Source organism: Mytilus galloprovincialis, chromosome 5, assembly GCF_965363235.1.
Source record: "Mytilus galloprovincialis chromosome 5, xbMytGall1.hap1.1, whole genome shotgun sequence".
In the NCBI taxonomy this organism is placed as follows: domain Eukaryota; kingdom Metazoa; phylum Mollusca; class Bivalvia; order Mytilida; family Mytilidae; genus Mytilus; species Mytilus galloprovincialis.
In genome coordinates this window covers 5,913,772-5,929,480 of record NC_134842.1, presented here as the reverse complement: position 1 = coordinate 5,929,480, position 15,709 = coordinate 5,913,772, and the positions used below count along the sequence as shown (strand labels likewise).

At 31.9% G+C, this 15,709-nt stretch overlaps 1 protein-coding gene across 3 annotated transcripts; it reads right to left on the bottom strand.

Annotated features, from left to right (window-relative positions):
- Window positions 1–1,503: 1,503 nt before the first annotated feature.
- LOC143075027 (carbonic anhydrase 6-like) lies at window positions 1,504–12,544 on the bottom strand. Of its 3 annotated transcripts, XM_076250263.1 has the most exons (9): window positions 12,428–12,533; window positions 8,996–9,025; window positions 8,064–8,234; window positions 7,272–7,423; window positions 6,350–6,442; window positions 6,067–6,130; window positions 4,797–4,954; window positions 3,118–3,633; window positions 1,504–1,906 (listed from the first exon to the last, which is right to left on the bottom strand). In XM_076250263.1, exons 1-9 carry the CDS (start codon window positions 12,522–12,524, stop codon window positions 1,793–1,795), a joined length of 1,395 nt encoding a protein of 464 aa, XP_076106378.1. In that variant the 5' UTR covers window positions 12,525–12,533; the 3' UTR covers window positions 1,504–1,792. The 3 variants fall into 3 exon arrangements, with proteins under 3 accessions (XP_076106378.1, XP_076106379.1, XP_076106380.1); XM_076250264.1 differs by lacking the exon at window positions 1,504–1,906 and having other exon boundaries at window positions 3,090–3,633; window positions 12,428–12,534; XM_076250265.1 differs by lacking the exons at window positions 1,504–1,906; window positions 3,118–3,633; window positions 4,797–4,954; window positions 6,067–6,130 and having other exon boundaries at window positions 6,202–6,442; window positions 12,428–12,544.
- Between the last annotated feature and the right edge of the window lie 3,165 nt (window positions 12,545–15,709).

Genomic DNA, 15,709 nt, shown 5'->3' with positions numbered 1-15,709 from the left:
ATCCGAGGAATAGATTACTTTATCAGTATTTGGCACAACTGTTAAGAATTTCGGGTCCTCAATGCTCTTCAACTTTGTACTTGTTTGGCTGTATAACTTTTTTGATCTGAGCGTCACTGATGTAAATGAAACGCGCGTCTGGCATATTTAATTATAATCCTGGAACCTTTGATAACGATTGTGATCCCAGCTTATTGAATAATAATATTCAACCTTAGCATACCAGTTTAACGTCTTCGATAAGTGCATTAAATGCAACGAAACTTAAATATTTGAGATAATATCCATCACTGGAAGTTATCAAACAAATGTGTTCCACTGGTTTCCAGTGAACAAGCTTAAGTGAACTAATTAGTCTCTTCAAGTTTCCAAAAAATACTTTAAAAACACAAAATAAAATGGTGCATTAAAATACACAAGATATATGTTTATGACTCAGAATTTTTTTTACAGCAATACCCATTCCTTTCGAAAACACATGTTCTTATAGATTATCGTTGATCATCTCAACAAGACTAGTTTTCTCGCTTGAGCCGGTGCGCGGCAAAAACGAGAAAAGCAATCGAGTTGAGATGACCAATGATAATCTGTTTATCACTATTTTACCTATGACAACGTTGTTAATTTTATGTCAATTTCATTAGCAACGCCAAGTGAGTCCTTAGTTTCTAGCAATAATTTCAATCACAAGCGAGTAGCATGATATGAAAATTATCACAAAAAAAGATCAAAGGAAAAATGCACAAAATAGCGATAACTATTTATATCATAACAATATTTCGTCAGTCTTATTAAAGAATATAGAGATTAAAGTGCTAAATGTAATGCAGACATGAATTGGTACATATATGTTTCGGAATATAATGGTAGTTTAAACATGGTTTTATGGGTAAATATCTCAGTTAGATGACAGTTTGTAGTTCCGTTATATTGACAAATTAAGGGAGCATATGCTTAAATCTTTTGCCTTTATCTTCACACTGGTATATTAATATACAATTAAGAATAGAAATGGGGAATGTGTCAAAGGGACAACAACCCGACCAAAGAGCAGAAAACAGCCAAAAGCCATAGATGGTCTGGCTGTCGTTATCACATGCGGACATACCATAAAATTGAGAATGGAAATAAGGAATGTGCCAAAGAGACAACAACCCGACCAAATAAAAAACAACAGCAGAGGGTCACCAACAGGTCTTCAATGTAGCGAGAAATTCCCGCACCCGGAGGCGTCCTTCAGCTGGCCCCTAAACAAATATATACTAGTCCAGTGATAATGAACGCCATACTAATTTCCAAATTGTACACAAGAAACTAAAATTAAAATAATACAAGACTAACAAAGGCCAGAGGCTCCTGACTTGGGACAGGCGCAAAAATGCGGCGGGGTTAAACATGTTTGTGAGATCTCAACCCTCCCCCTATACCTCTAACCAATGTAGTAAAGTAAACGCATAACAATACGCACATTAAAATTCAGTTCAAGAGAAATCCGAGTCATGCAAATATATTAGAGACTACATGCATGATACTAAAAAGCACAGTCTTCTCAAAAGAACTCCCGTCACCATGATAGATACCAATGTATTGTATAAATAAATATGAATAGGTGTGTCCTAACACCCAAAGTTCATCTCATTACACAATTTTCCATTTCTTGTAAACACAAACAATAGTCGCATGTTTTACGGAATATAAATTCATGACTTGTATACACTGTAGCTGATTATTGTTCATACTTTAATCAAATTCAAACTGCCCTGGTCATTGCATATATCTCATCATGTGAGGATCAACCTCGGTTCCATACACGGTGATTGTTACTATTTAAATTGCTGTGTTGTCTGTTTATGTTTCCCTGGACATTTGAGGTAATAAGATACAGTCGTGTTCTATTCCCAGGGAACTGAAAGATGATATGTTTTTTAAACAACAGCCGTGCTTATTGTCCTATGTTGGTCAAAGGAAATATAACATGTACTTTATATATATCGTGTGTCTAAATTACTTTTTTGGATTTATCAACTCATTAAAAACACAAGAACTATCAATAAACCCATCATAGATATCTTATTTGGCTTGTTTTGACTTTTATATTCGAGTTTCGCTTATCAGTGATTGTCTTTTATAGAATTCAAGAAACGCGCATCTGGGTTAGACAAAATAATCCTGCTATCTATATATAATGAGTTAATGTTTTTCATACATCAGAAATCATTTTATTTCTTTTCATAATTGTATTAAACAACATATACTTTTGTACTGACATCTGTAAATCCTTTTTAGCTGTAGGTTATTGCTACATTTGTATAAGCTGATTGAATGGAACATTTATATATCATTTCTAGATGAAGTATATTGCTAAGCTGAGTGTATGGAACATTTATATACCATTTCTAGATGAAGTATATTGCTAAGCTGGGTGTATGGAACATTTATATACCATGTCTAGATGTAGTATATTGCTAAGCTGATTGTATGAAACATCGATATTATGTTTAGATTAAGTATATTGCTAAAATAATTGTATGAAACATCTTTATACCATTTTTAAATTCCGGAGCACATGAGATCACCACATTGTTTTTGGTGGGGTTCGTGTTGCCCAGTAGTTAGTGCCCTAAGTTGTTTCTTGTGTACTATTATGTGTCGGTTTGTCTTCTTTTCTATTTTCGCCATGGCGTGGTCGGTTTATTTTCGATATTTGAGTTTGGCTGTTATTCTGGTATCTTTCGTCATTCTTCTTTTGCTGAGCTTATTTTTTATAATTCTATATATCATTTTTAAATGTAGTATATTGCTTAGTGTATGGAACATCTATTTACCATTTTTAGATTAAGTATATGACTAAGGTGATTCTACCAATATCCTTGGAAAGTTTGGTTAGCATAAGTTCAATATCATTTTCACGTGAAAAAAATAAATACTAAATAAGAGTTTGAATTGTTAATTATTTGTTATGTCGTTTTTTTTCAACCAATTATTGTTGGAGGGATTTGCTATTGACTATCAAGTTTATGACATCATAATAACCTTCATCTTGAGATTTTAAAACAATTGGTCTCCTGAGTAAAAAAGATAAAAAAATTAAGAAATAATTTATCTAAATGTACAAACCTGTTCCTTTACTATGAATAGCCTTCGTCTTAATCTACTTCTAACAAACTGCCTTGGAACTTGTCTTTCAACATTCGATTGGAAAGGTTGCCGTGACATTTTTTGTGAAAAGTTACTCCACATCTGTTGTCTCTCAATATTACGAGTTAATTGTCTTTGCACTAGTTGTCTTGGTATATTTTTTGTAAAATTTCTTTGAACGTTATGCCTTTGAATATTTCGAACATGATTTCTCTGCATGTGTTGTTTTGGAATCATCTTTCCTATTGTATTTTGTATCGGTTGTCTTAAAAATGTTCGTGTTGCTATTGTCTGTATTGGTTGTCTTGAAACTCTTCCTGATACTTCTTCTAGTAGAGGCTGTCTTGGAAATGAACCTTCCCTACGGTATTGAAGACCCCGGGGATGATTGGTATATACATATCGTCCACTTATAGGCTGCGTTGGTCTAAAATTATCTGATAATGTTCGGAAGCGACGAAAATACCGATCGCCGAGACGCCTAAATTCGTTTATCTATTTAAAAAAAGAACATCAATCAAAGTACACACAATTCTGGACATTTAATAGGTTGCTGTTCAGTGTGAGCCAAGGCTCTGTGTTAAAGACCGTACTGCATATTTGTTTTTCTTTCATTTTTTGTCGTTAGTTTTCTCGTTTGAATTGTTTTACATTGTCATTGCGGGGCCTTTGCTAGCTAGCTATGCGATATTGGCTTTGCTTATTGTTGAAAGCCGTATGATGACCTTTAGTTGTCAATTTCTGTGTCATTTTGGTCTCCTGTGGAGAAGTGTCTCATTGGTAATCATAACACATCTTCTTGTTTTTATATTTGACCTATAATGGTTTAGTTTTACAAATTGTGACTAGGATGGAGAGTTATCTCATTGGCACTCATACCACATCTTCGTATAGCTATGTATATAAACTATTTAAATTTAACAATATCTATATAAAGTTTTTAGATGCTATTAAAAGTGTTATGTTATATTGTATGTCTTGGTTATGTTTGTACGTTTGGTTTTCTCGTATGAATTGTTTCAATTTATGACATAACGGACCTTTAATAACATGCTATGGGGTATAGTTTCATGTAGGGCTTGTTGTTAGAGGAAGTACATTTCTCTAAAGTTGCTCACATCTACGTAATGAGGTCTCAAGTTGATAGTTGTTTGAACCCTTAAGTAAAATTGAGAATGGAAATGGGGAATGTGTCAAAGAGACAACAACCCAAGCAAAGAGGTGACAGCAGCCGAAGCCCACCAGTGGGTCTGCAATGCAGCGAGAAACTCCCGCACCCGGAGGCATCCTTCAGCTAGTTCCCAATCAAATATGTATACTAGTTCAGTGATTAATGAACGTCATACTAAACTCCGAATTATACACAAGAAACTAAACAAGAAACTAAAATTAAAAATCATACAAGACTAACAAAGGCCAGAGGCTCAGATGTACAAGTGAAAGGGTTAGCTAGCTATAAAACCAGATTTAATCTCTCGTTTTCTACATAAGAAAAATGCCTGTTTAAATTCAAGAATATGACAGTTGTTATTCATTTGTTTGATTTGTTTGAGCTTTTGATTTTGCCATTTGATTGGGTACTTCCGTTCTGAATTTTTCGCGGAGTTCAGTATTATTTGAGATTTTGCTTAACACTATGGAACTAAAAAAAAGATCACCTGTGCTTGAGAAATTCGTATATGCTCTTGAAAAATTGTCCACACAACGCTTTCGTAACATGGAGGAGTCGTCAGTCCGCCATAATATCTATAGAATACTTCAGTAGAACGAGGAAACAACGAGCTCAAAGAAAATGTCTGAATTTCTACATGGTCATCTACAAAAAATATATTAAAAGTAAAGTGTCTAGGTAAGAACTAACGAAGGATATAAATAACTAAGGTGTATGTTATCCTATCATACCCTGGTAACGATGTATATTTCTGAAATCTGAAAAGTATGTAAAGTGACACCACGATGCAGATTTAATTGTCTTTAATTTGCAATAAACATAAAGTAAGGTTTATTTTGGTTCGGTTACGTAGAGTTGAACAATACATTATGAGGAGGAATCAGATTATTCATTGTACGGTGAGAACAATTAACCACATTTACATTAACATTCTGAATTCGTAACCTATGAATTTGAACATTACTGTACTAGTCTTATTTGGTGTAAGTGTCGAATTGACCTTGTCGTGCTTTCTGGTGATTTCACTCCGCACTCCCTCGATCATTGTCAAAACTGAAAAAACATGTTGTTGTTTCTACTTGAAGTTTAAGCCACCATTAGAGTCAGTTAATCTTTTATTTTTTTTCAAATTTGAATTTTGGAGTTCATTTACTCACGGCATCAGTAATTGTTGCCGCGGTTAGTAAACAGTACTGTTTGTTTGTTTTATGTATACATTTTGCCCTTAAACACCTTTCATTATTTATAAATCCCACATTTAAGGATTTATTTTTGTGGTTTATACATGTAGACAAGGGTCACGCTCGAATTTTCTAGGATTACAGTACAGCACATTCTCAACGTGTGTACACATTTTTATCGTTCTTCTAATGAAAAGTTCAGATACAACCTATCATTTTGCTTGCCAATTTATATACGACAGTTTTCTAATTTATTATAAGTGTAGTGTACAAGAGTTACTTGTATTGAACTTTATAACCTTTCTCATTGTGAATGTACTACTATTTGACATTTATTGTGTTAGTGTCGTCTTAATAGTATGCTTTTTATTGTTATTTTGTACTTTCAGTTTCTCATCCTCTCCAGGGGTCTGTACACCAATAAACTGATGATTTCTCAACGACTTATAGGTACAATTACTGAAAGGGGTTTGTTAAATGTTCGGTAGCTTGTGTTCAGGAATAAGAAGCCCCATTGTTTTGTTTTCTTATTTAAAGGTTAAATACACGTCAATTAAGCGTTAAATCTTATTTTACCTCTGTGACGAACGTCGTTCATATGACCAATCATTTCATCAAACACAGGATTATGATCGCCAATCTACAAACGTTAGATTTTATATATACAACTTTGAACCATGACTACTTTTGTATAAATTGTCGTCTCTTTTAGCTATAATCTGAAATAAGCATGGATTTTTTTTCTATTTTAGTATTCCCTGTTCAATTTGAAAACAATATGTTTTGAAATATGGTGATCATTTGTATAGTATTCTTTTTCTAATTTAAAAAACTTAGCGTCTCAACCGATATTACTCACATCAAACAGAAAAGCCAGTACAGCCAAGCCATCTGTGGAATTTTTAGCTTCCTCAAACATTTTAAATCGTGCAGAATAAGTCACAACATGCATCTAGAAATACAATATAAGTTTCCTATGAAAACATGCTAATCATCTGACTCAGTGGTTTACTTTTTATTATGAATATTATAGTAGTAGTAGTTTTTTATTCGTGTTTAAAGGAAGGTTAATATGTTTCGGTGCATTTGTTGATTTTTTGGTATTTTTGAATTATTTAGTCATTTGTGAAATTACATGCGTTAGTAACACAATAAAATTTACTATGAACAAACATAAAATGGTGTAATATTAAAACTAACTATAAAAGCCATGATCACTTACCTTACCATATGAAATGTACAAAATTTCAGAAATCACACTAACACTGATAGATCTATTCCGTTGCATTTTATTTCATGATGTACGTGTTTTATTTCTGGGGATTTTTTCCAAAATAAAGAACAAGGAATGCAAAAACTGAATGTATACAACTGCAATTTCAAAGTTTTCAATATATTAAAACTTTGATCCATAATTCTACTTTCTTGAAAAAATCGATCTTCCGTGTATTTCTTATTAATCATAGACCTTCACATGTCTTAGTCAGCAGGTTTTAGTTATAATATTTTATTTTATGTTTAATTATAATATGCATATTCATGCTTACTGTTTGAGTTCTGCATATTTGCGTAAACCCATCCATTAGAACACTAGTGAAGATGATACACGGCTGAAACACATATATTCTCTGAATATATTTACAAGTTTAACTATAATTATGAATATAATATAATAATTGTTTTCAGACGTGTATCACCATCACTGGTGTTCTATTAGATTGAATTCTCGTAGAGTTGTCACTTGTTTTATGTACCTATAACATGCATATTTATATATCTACCTCCATAGGAAAGTACCTCCCGCTAATGTCATGTTCTGATCCTCTGTTATCTGCTGAGCCCCAATGGAAGTGGAATTGTTTAACCATAAAAGGCCCTGGTAGTCCTCCACCAGTTACCAATAGGTTGTTTCGACCTTCCACGTCAACTTCAACTAATTGATAAATAATGAGAACTTAAAAAAGGATGTTTAGAGTTTTCTGTTGAAATAACAAAACCAAAACAACATATTTATAAGAAAAAAAAGACAGTTTATGCGATTAAAAGGAGAATATTGTTTTCTCACATAATGAGAAAAAGGGCAATAAAGCATTGCAAAATGAAATTGAAATTCCACTTTGCTCTGAATACAACTTATCAGCCTATATTTACTACTCAAGGGGGTAATTGCTTTACCAGTAATGTTTTTTGTTTTATCCCAAACTTGAATACTCTTGTATCTTATGTTCTTTATATGTATATCTGTGAATTAAATTATACAATAGTAAGCTGAAAGATCAACGTACTCATGTTTGTTTATGATCCATGCACTAGATTACAAAATTGTCATGTTTTCACATTTTCGTCTTGGATAAGGATGCTCAAGCCTGTCCGCCAGAGCTGGCATGCCCAAATACCAAAGCTAACATACATTTTGTGACTTTTCTTGTATAATTTTTATAAATAATTTATTTATTTCAGTCTCTGTCAGAATGTGGTGTTTCCCTTGTACAACATAGTTGTTATTTTTATACAAAGTGATCGTCTAGGATATTTTTGTTCATTTATTTGACTTTTTGCCGTATAGTACAGACCTGTATGTCCATTATTTTTCAGCGTCAACCGTATATTGTTAATAACATTTATATCATTCAGGTCTAAAGCCCCTAACTGTTGATTGAGCACTACATCCTTCATCTCTATATGGACTGGTGATTGACGACGACCTCCGCATGTTCTGTACTCAATCGGCCATTGCGAAGGAGCTACAAAATAAAACAGAAATAATTCAATGCTCAAGACTAAAATCGTTCAATGAAAAAGTATCTTTGAAAGAGAGCTTTCCTTTAATATTTTCAAGAGTATCTTTTTTTTTTTTTTTTTTGACACATCTGGTATGTTCTTTATTTTCACTTCATATTCATGCAGGTAGAAACTTTGTAGTTGCTTCCATTTTATATACTAACTTAATTGTAATCAAGAACCAGAAGCTACCATGTGTTATGATTGAAGAATATAAACATGATTAGATAATGTAAATATAAGATAAATAAATAAAGATTGAATACAATTTGATGATAAATTGCTGTATCATATATGAATTAAAATAAATATAATTATGTTATACGTATTTCCAATCTTTTTGAAATAATCTTCATTAAATGTTGGGTTAAAAGGAAACTAATTATAAATGTAAACTATAATTTGGTGATACAAAACTAGTTATCAAAGAACTGTTTATAAGATAGTTGAAGATGTGCTTGTACGGAACAAGTTTCGCGTAGTGTTTTTTTTTCCAGCTGTTCAAAAACGTATACTACATTCGCATATGTTTTCGAGGATTTCCATTCATTTTTCTGATATATAATTAATCTCTATCACAATAATTTGCTAATAAAAACAGACAATTTATGGCAATATAACTTGCATTAATAGATAAAATACATACTGAAACGTATGTAAACAGAATAAATAATTACATGTATGTCACATGTGTATTGCAGGTGCAAACAATAAAATCACTTACGTATGCCATCTTGATATCCCCACGAGTTGCCTGTAAATGTAATAATAATAATACTTTATTCCGTAAGCAAATACAGCTCATATGAGTAAACAGATACAAAAATTATACAATTTACATATACACATATACAGCATTAATACTATAGCGGAGTTTGGCATACAATTTACATATATACATATACAGCATTAATACTATAGCGGAGTTTGGCATACAATTTCCATTGGTTATAAAGGTACATAACAAACAATCAAGTATTACGAATTCTTTTCTGCCCCATAAAGGTATTTACTCAGATTATTTCATTTCTTAATATTTCGTACAGATAGTAATTGAAATAATTTGAAAGTAGATGGCTTTTTTATAATAGTATATCTTAATATATTTACTTCTTACATTTACATATGCAAAATATTTATAATAATAGTTTACATCCCAGCTCCTTTGTTCTGCTAGGTACGCCTAGCTTTGTATTTTTCATTTTACATGCGTTCCTTTGTTTTGTAACACTGGTGGGAATACATAATCCACAATAAAACTAAGAATTATTTATACGGTAAAGACTTATAATCAAAATTGATATACAAAAAAATCCATGATGGAATTCGAACTCAAGACCGTTACCCACAACTCACACACCTACACCAGAACGACTAGATAGGAAAAATAAGGATGTAAAATAGTTATCCCATTCGGACCTGGTGTGTCAATGTAAGATCACCCTCTTACATTGGCACACCGCGTCCTCATGGGATAACTATTACAGAAAGTCACATTCAAATATTCCTAAACCTTTGGTCTCATACATATAAAGTTTAATTTTGTTCACTGATGATATAAAGTCTTGCGTTAAGCGATGACGATTTAAATCAAGCGATGATGATTAAAAGTCGAGCGATGACGATTTAAATCAAGCGATGATGATTTAAAGTCAAGCGATGACGATTCATAATCGATCAATGACGATTTAAAGTATAGAGTTTAAGTTGTTTAGTCCAGCGCTGGCTGTATAAAGTCCTGAGCTGTAGATTTGAGTCCAACACTGAAGATGTTAACTTTTGCGCCGCAAATGTAGAATATAGTGGTATAGATATATGAATATATATAAAAAAAAAACGCTGAACATATGATAATAATACAGTGTTGGATATTTAAGGAAAAGCAACGCTAAAGATATAAATTCAAGTGTTGGCGATGTTATGTGCAGCATTGGATATCTAACACCAAGCGAGCGAGATGCTTTTCTGTTCTTCTCATTATTTTATTTTTCTCGAGGTTAGTTTTTGTCTAAATTAATAGTTTGTACACTTCACTGTTTTGAAAAATTGGGTGACTACTTTTTCCTTGGTAAAAAATAACACATGCGTATGGTAGCCGGACAAAACCCGTTGGAATATGATAGGTGAAAACGTATAAAGGCTTTAACTGACCACCCTACATACTTAAAGACAGCAACAAAACCTTTATATTCTGAAATTGATTTGTCTTTCATGCTTAGCTTATAGTTTCTTGGCCTACCTTAATTGACAAACTACAATGAATGTTTGACTGATTTGGTCAAAAAGGCTTGTAAATCGTCCAAACGAAAATACATCATTTGAATGTATTTTTGTAGAAAAAAAACTCCTGTTTTGATGTAATCGATTCTGTCAAGACTAAATCGTAATGTTAACAGTAAACACAATCTAGTTTCTTAGACAAGACATGGGTAGCTCAATCTTCGAGGCCAAAAACTATGAACTAGAATGTAACTATATATACATATACAAAAGTGCATATTTTTTTAAAAGAAACCTTATTGATGTAGTCACTTCTACTGTAAGAATTTTGTTGGTTATAGCAAAAACTAAATGATGAGAATAATTTGTCTTCTTCCTCTATAATAAAAAAAAAAGTATTATGTATAATAAATTTCCTGTCAAGGTGATTGGTGAGAAGTAACATGGTCGTTTTAGGTTTTCTTATGACTTGCGTAAATCTTTGTCAATGTTCAAATGAGAACCTTTGGTTGGGCGGCATGTTTAAAAAATGCATCAATGACCGACTAGAACCTGGACGTTAAATTGGAGGACGTTATCAATGCTGGAACATGGACGTTTAAGTGGAGGACGTTATCAATGCTAGAACATGGACGTTAAATTGGAGGACGTTATCAATGCCTATTAAAGATTAAAGTGCCACGCTCTCTTCGCGTTTAAAGACCTACAGCATGTCTTTTGAGGGGGTCAGTAGATGGCCTGTTGTAAGGATAAATTTCGACCCCTTTTTATTATACCCTAATTTTTCATATGTTATGTAGAAGATATATATTTTTGGAATCAGTTCAATGTTCACCTGTAGTGTTATAATATGGCACATAACGTGTACGAGGACATTTACTTACCTCTTAGATCGATGACCAGTTAAAAATCATTTCATTCATTAATTGTGACAACTTTATTATGATTTGTATCAAGGCCATATTTGTAATCATAGTTATTTTATTTAACCATTTGTCTTATTGATACGTTTGCGCAATTTTTATTATTCAAAATTAAAACTGGTAATTTGGACTACTTCTTGGAAAAGTACTTTGTCATTAAATTTTACTTACACACGGGACTAGAAAAAGTCCGAAATAATATCGTATGTATACATCCAGCACATCCAAACGAACCCTCTCGAAACGTGCGTCTCAGTAATACGTAAAATACTTTAAAAAGCTACCCTATCTTATGTTCTGTCATACTTAGTGTTCATTTATTTTTCACATCTTTACCGCATTGCTAAATTTATTTACTTTTTATAAGTAGTTGTTTATTGATTGTGTTTTGACTAGGATTATTTCAGTTTTTTCAAGCTTTATAGAATTTGGTTGTTCCGGACGTTTTTAAACAATATTGAGCTTTTCATGTAGAATTATTTGAAGTCATTGTAGATAGATTAGAACAAAAGTAAAAACGATTTTAAAATACGGTTTCGATAGTGTTCTCATTTATATGCAGCCTCACTTTTATCAAATAAATATCTAAAAAACACATTATATATCGCCTTTACATGCATGTTAATATGGGGTTCATGTTGCTTAGTCTTTAGTTTTGTTGTGTCTTGTGTTCTATTATTTGTCTGTTTGTGTTTTTCTGCCATGGCGTTTTCAGTTTATTCCGATCTATGATATTGACTGTCCCTCTGGAATATGTCGCCCCTCTTTTAATATAAATGTCAGTTCGTTCAAAGCTTAAATAATTTTACCAGTATGATTTAATTCTAGGATTTTTTTTTAAAAAATTTAATTTGGTATCCATGTGTGTAAACTTTGACATATACTATTAAAAAAATAATATAAAACATATAAACAATACCAGAAACACCACTGTTCTTAACACTATTTTTCAATAGATAATTATTTTTTGATATACGATAAATGTAGTTATCTGTTAATAGAATAGGTCTTACCTCCATCTGCCTTGACCATAAAGAAAGAAGAACATACAGAAAACAGAATAGAAGCCAACGCATTTATCCCGATCATTCTTAAACAAGCATGGGTCATATACTCGAATACAATTTTTACAGGCTATTTAATGTGCATGAATAACAAGCAATGTATATATATCATGTCCTATTGACAGTCGTAACATAAAATAAAAAGTATGTTTGTGAAGTTCCTTTACCTATTTTTTACACAATGTTTAGGTAGTGTTTCTTTTTTATTTTACTTCCTCCAGACTTTTTAAAAAGCAAGAAAATATATATACAAATCCAGATTATTTATTTCACATTCAAATATATTGATGATTTTCATTCCATTAACAATCCATACTGTTCTGTTATGTATCATCCAGAACTAGAAATTAAAGAAACAACAGACACGGCTTCTTCTGGCACATGTTTTAGACTTATCTATGGAATTTGACAATACCAATCATATCAGTTCTATAATGACAAAAGAGACGAGTTTAATTGTCGCCCGGAAATTATTCATTTTCCCAACTTACCAGTAATATTCTATTACATTCAATATTCGATATATCATTCAGTATTCTTGAAAGATCTCACAGCTGCTACTCAGTACCTGAGCAAAAAGTTGATGAACCAGGAATAATAAAAGAAAGACTCGCCTCTTTCTTCTAAAACAGGTTCTTCAAAAGATACCGATAATTTTTTGATAAATATTTCGTTTCAACTTCACTAAGGCCGCATTTGTTTCTAACCAAAATTTTGTAAATTTTGTGTCGCGTTTGTTGTTGGTTTCTAAAAGCTACAAAAGTAGAAACAAATACATCGTCTAATAAGTCCATATTGGCCCTGTTTGAAATTTTAGCGTTTGCATAGTTTGTCAAAGTTTATGTAAACTTTGCAAACGTATGTTAGAAACAAATGATCAAAACATGTGCGCGCTAAGCCGTTTGCATCGTTTGTGTTAAAAAGAAATGCACCCTAAACATACATAATGATGGTCTTGAAGTATAGATTCTAGTACTGATATATTTCAACATCATCATCTTACTGTTATGCACGTGTTACTTCTTTTGTTTTTTGTATATTTTGTTTGGTCCATGTTTGGTTACAGCCATTTGGCGTGGCTTGGTATTTGGTTTGTTCTTTTTTTGTACTGTGGTCATCTTTGTTTTTGTTTTAATATCTTTTATTCTTTGCTTATATCCTTTATTAATAATATTTTGATATGCTATTGTATTGTTCTTTGTTGGCATAGATAATTGTTTTTATATAGTGATTAAGATTTGTAACAATATTGACTGTTGTATCCCAATTTTAACCTATTAAGCCGGGTTTTTTGGGGCACACATTGTTGTTAATATAACTCTATATAGTTATCAAAGGTACCAGGATTATAATTTAGTACGCCAGACGCATAAGACTCATCAGTGACTCTCATATCAAAATATTTATAAAGCCAAACAAGTACAAAATTGAAGAGCATTAAGGATCCAACATTCCAAAAAGTTATGCCAAATACGGCTACGGTAATCTATGACTGGGATAAGAAAATCCTTATTTTTTCGAAAAATTTAAAGTTTTGTAACAGGAAATTTATTAAAATGACCACATTATTGATATTCATGTCAACACCGAAGCACTCGCCTTAACATAGTGGAAAGGGATTTTTATAGGTTGAGATAACTTGTTTTCCCAATCCACTATACATAAATATGTTTAAACTAAAATTAAACTAAACACCTGGTTCAATCCACCATTTCTTCGTAAATCAATATCTGTACCAAATCAGGAATGTGTCAGTTGTTTTCCGTTCGTTTGACATGTTTGAACTTTTTATTTTGCCATCATTTTATAAAGGACTTTCTGTTTAGAATTTTTCCTAGAGTTCGGTATTATGTTTTTCTTTTTCTTTTTGCAACTTTTTTTTTTATCTCATTGAAAGCAACAAAATTGACATTAATTAAAGAGCAATGAACAAATGGACCGCCATCCTTTAAATGAATTAACGGTCTTCATTTTATTGTACGATATGTGTATTTAGACATTTAATGTCCCTCTATTTCGACAATTAATGTCTCTTCATTTCGACAATTGATGTCTTTCGTGATGGTTTACACTTTGATTCAGAAGAAACACCGACATATCTAGATAATATGATTAATTATCTTATTACTTCCACAAATTGATATAAATAAGTATTGTAATTTTCATAGTTATTAATAATTTTTTATCAGTCTTACAAATAAAGGCAACAGTAGTATACCGCTGTTCGAAGTTCATAAATTGATAGAGAAAAAACCAAATCCGGGATACAAACTAAAACTGAGGGAAACGCATCAAATTTAAGAGAACTACGACACAACAGAAACACAAAATTAGAATGTAGCACACATAGAAACGAACTATAATATAACAATGACCATTTCCCTGACTTGATACAAATCTACTATTGAATTTTATCTTAATTCAATCTTATTTTTGGGAAATCGTTTTAGAAATTCAATTGTGACGTCACCAAGTGAGTTGTTGACTTTGGCTTACTAGGCTGATGTACTGGTTTCAGTTTGTTTTATGTAATGCATTCGTTTTTATTATGCAGTTAGTCAGCACTTCGGTTTTATCATGTACATCTATTATATAATCATTTTATAAAATTTACTGTTTGCAAAATATGAATTATTCTTCATTATAGAGATTTCCTTATCCCAGGCAGAAAACATAAGCCGTATTGGTAACAACTTTTTTGAACTTTTGTTCTTCAGTGCTCTTCATCTTTGTACTTGTTTTGGCTTTTGAGTTTTTTCATAAGCGTCACTGGTTAGTCTTGTGTGGACAAAACGCACGTCTCGCGTATTAAATTTTAAGCCTGATACCTTTTGTTAGCAATTATTCGTGTTTCTCTCTGTGCTATATTTTCCCGTTTATTTGTATTTTAGTACGTCCGGTCATGTAATGTTATCATTTTAATGGTATATTAAACGTTCCTATTTAAGTGGGAGGTTTGGCATGACACAAAACCAGGTTCAACCAACCATATTTTTTCTTGAAATGTCCTGTACAAAGTCAGAAAAATGGCCATTGTTATATAATAGTTCGTTTCTGTGTGTGTTACTTTTTAGTGTTGTTTCTGTTGTGTTATAGTTCTCCTCTTATATTTGATGTGTTTCCCTAAGTTTTAGTTTGTAATACGGATTTTTTTCTTCATTGATCTATGAATTTTGAACAGCGGTATACTATATACAGCTACTGTTGCCTTTATTTATCGGAGTTTTATTT

Excerpts from the sequence above, each read along its gene's own strand:
- LOC143075027 (XM_076250263.1), bottom strand. The coding sequence starts at position 12,524 with ATGACCCATGCTTGTTTAAGAATGATCGGGATAAATGCGTTGGCTTCT. Across the intron at positions 8,235-8,995 it reads GGGATATCAAGATGGCATAC|CTCCTTCGCAATGGCCGATT; the intron begins GTAAGTGATTTT and ends TTTATTTTGTAG. Across the intron at positions 1,907-3,117 it reads TATTCATAGTAAAGGAACAG|TTCCCTGGGAATAGAACACG; the intron begins GTTTGTACATTT and ends ATCATCTTTCAG.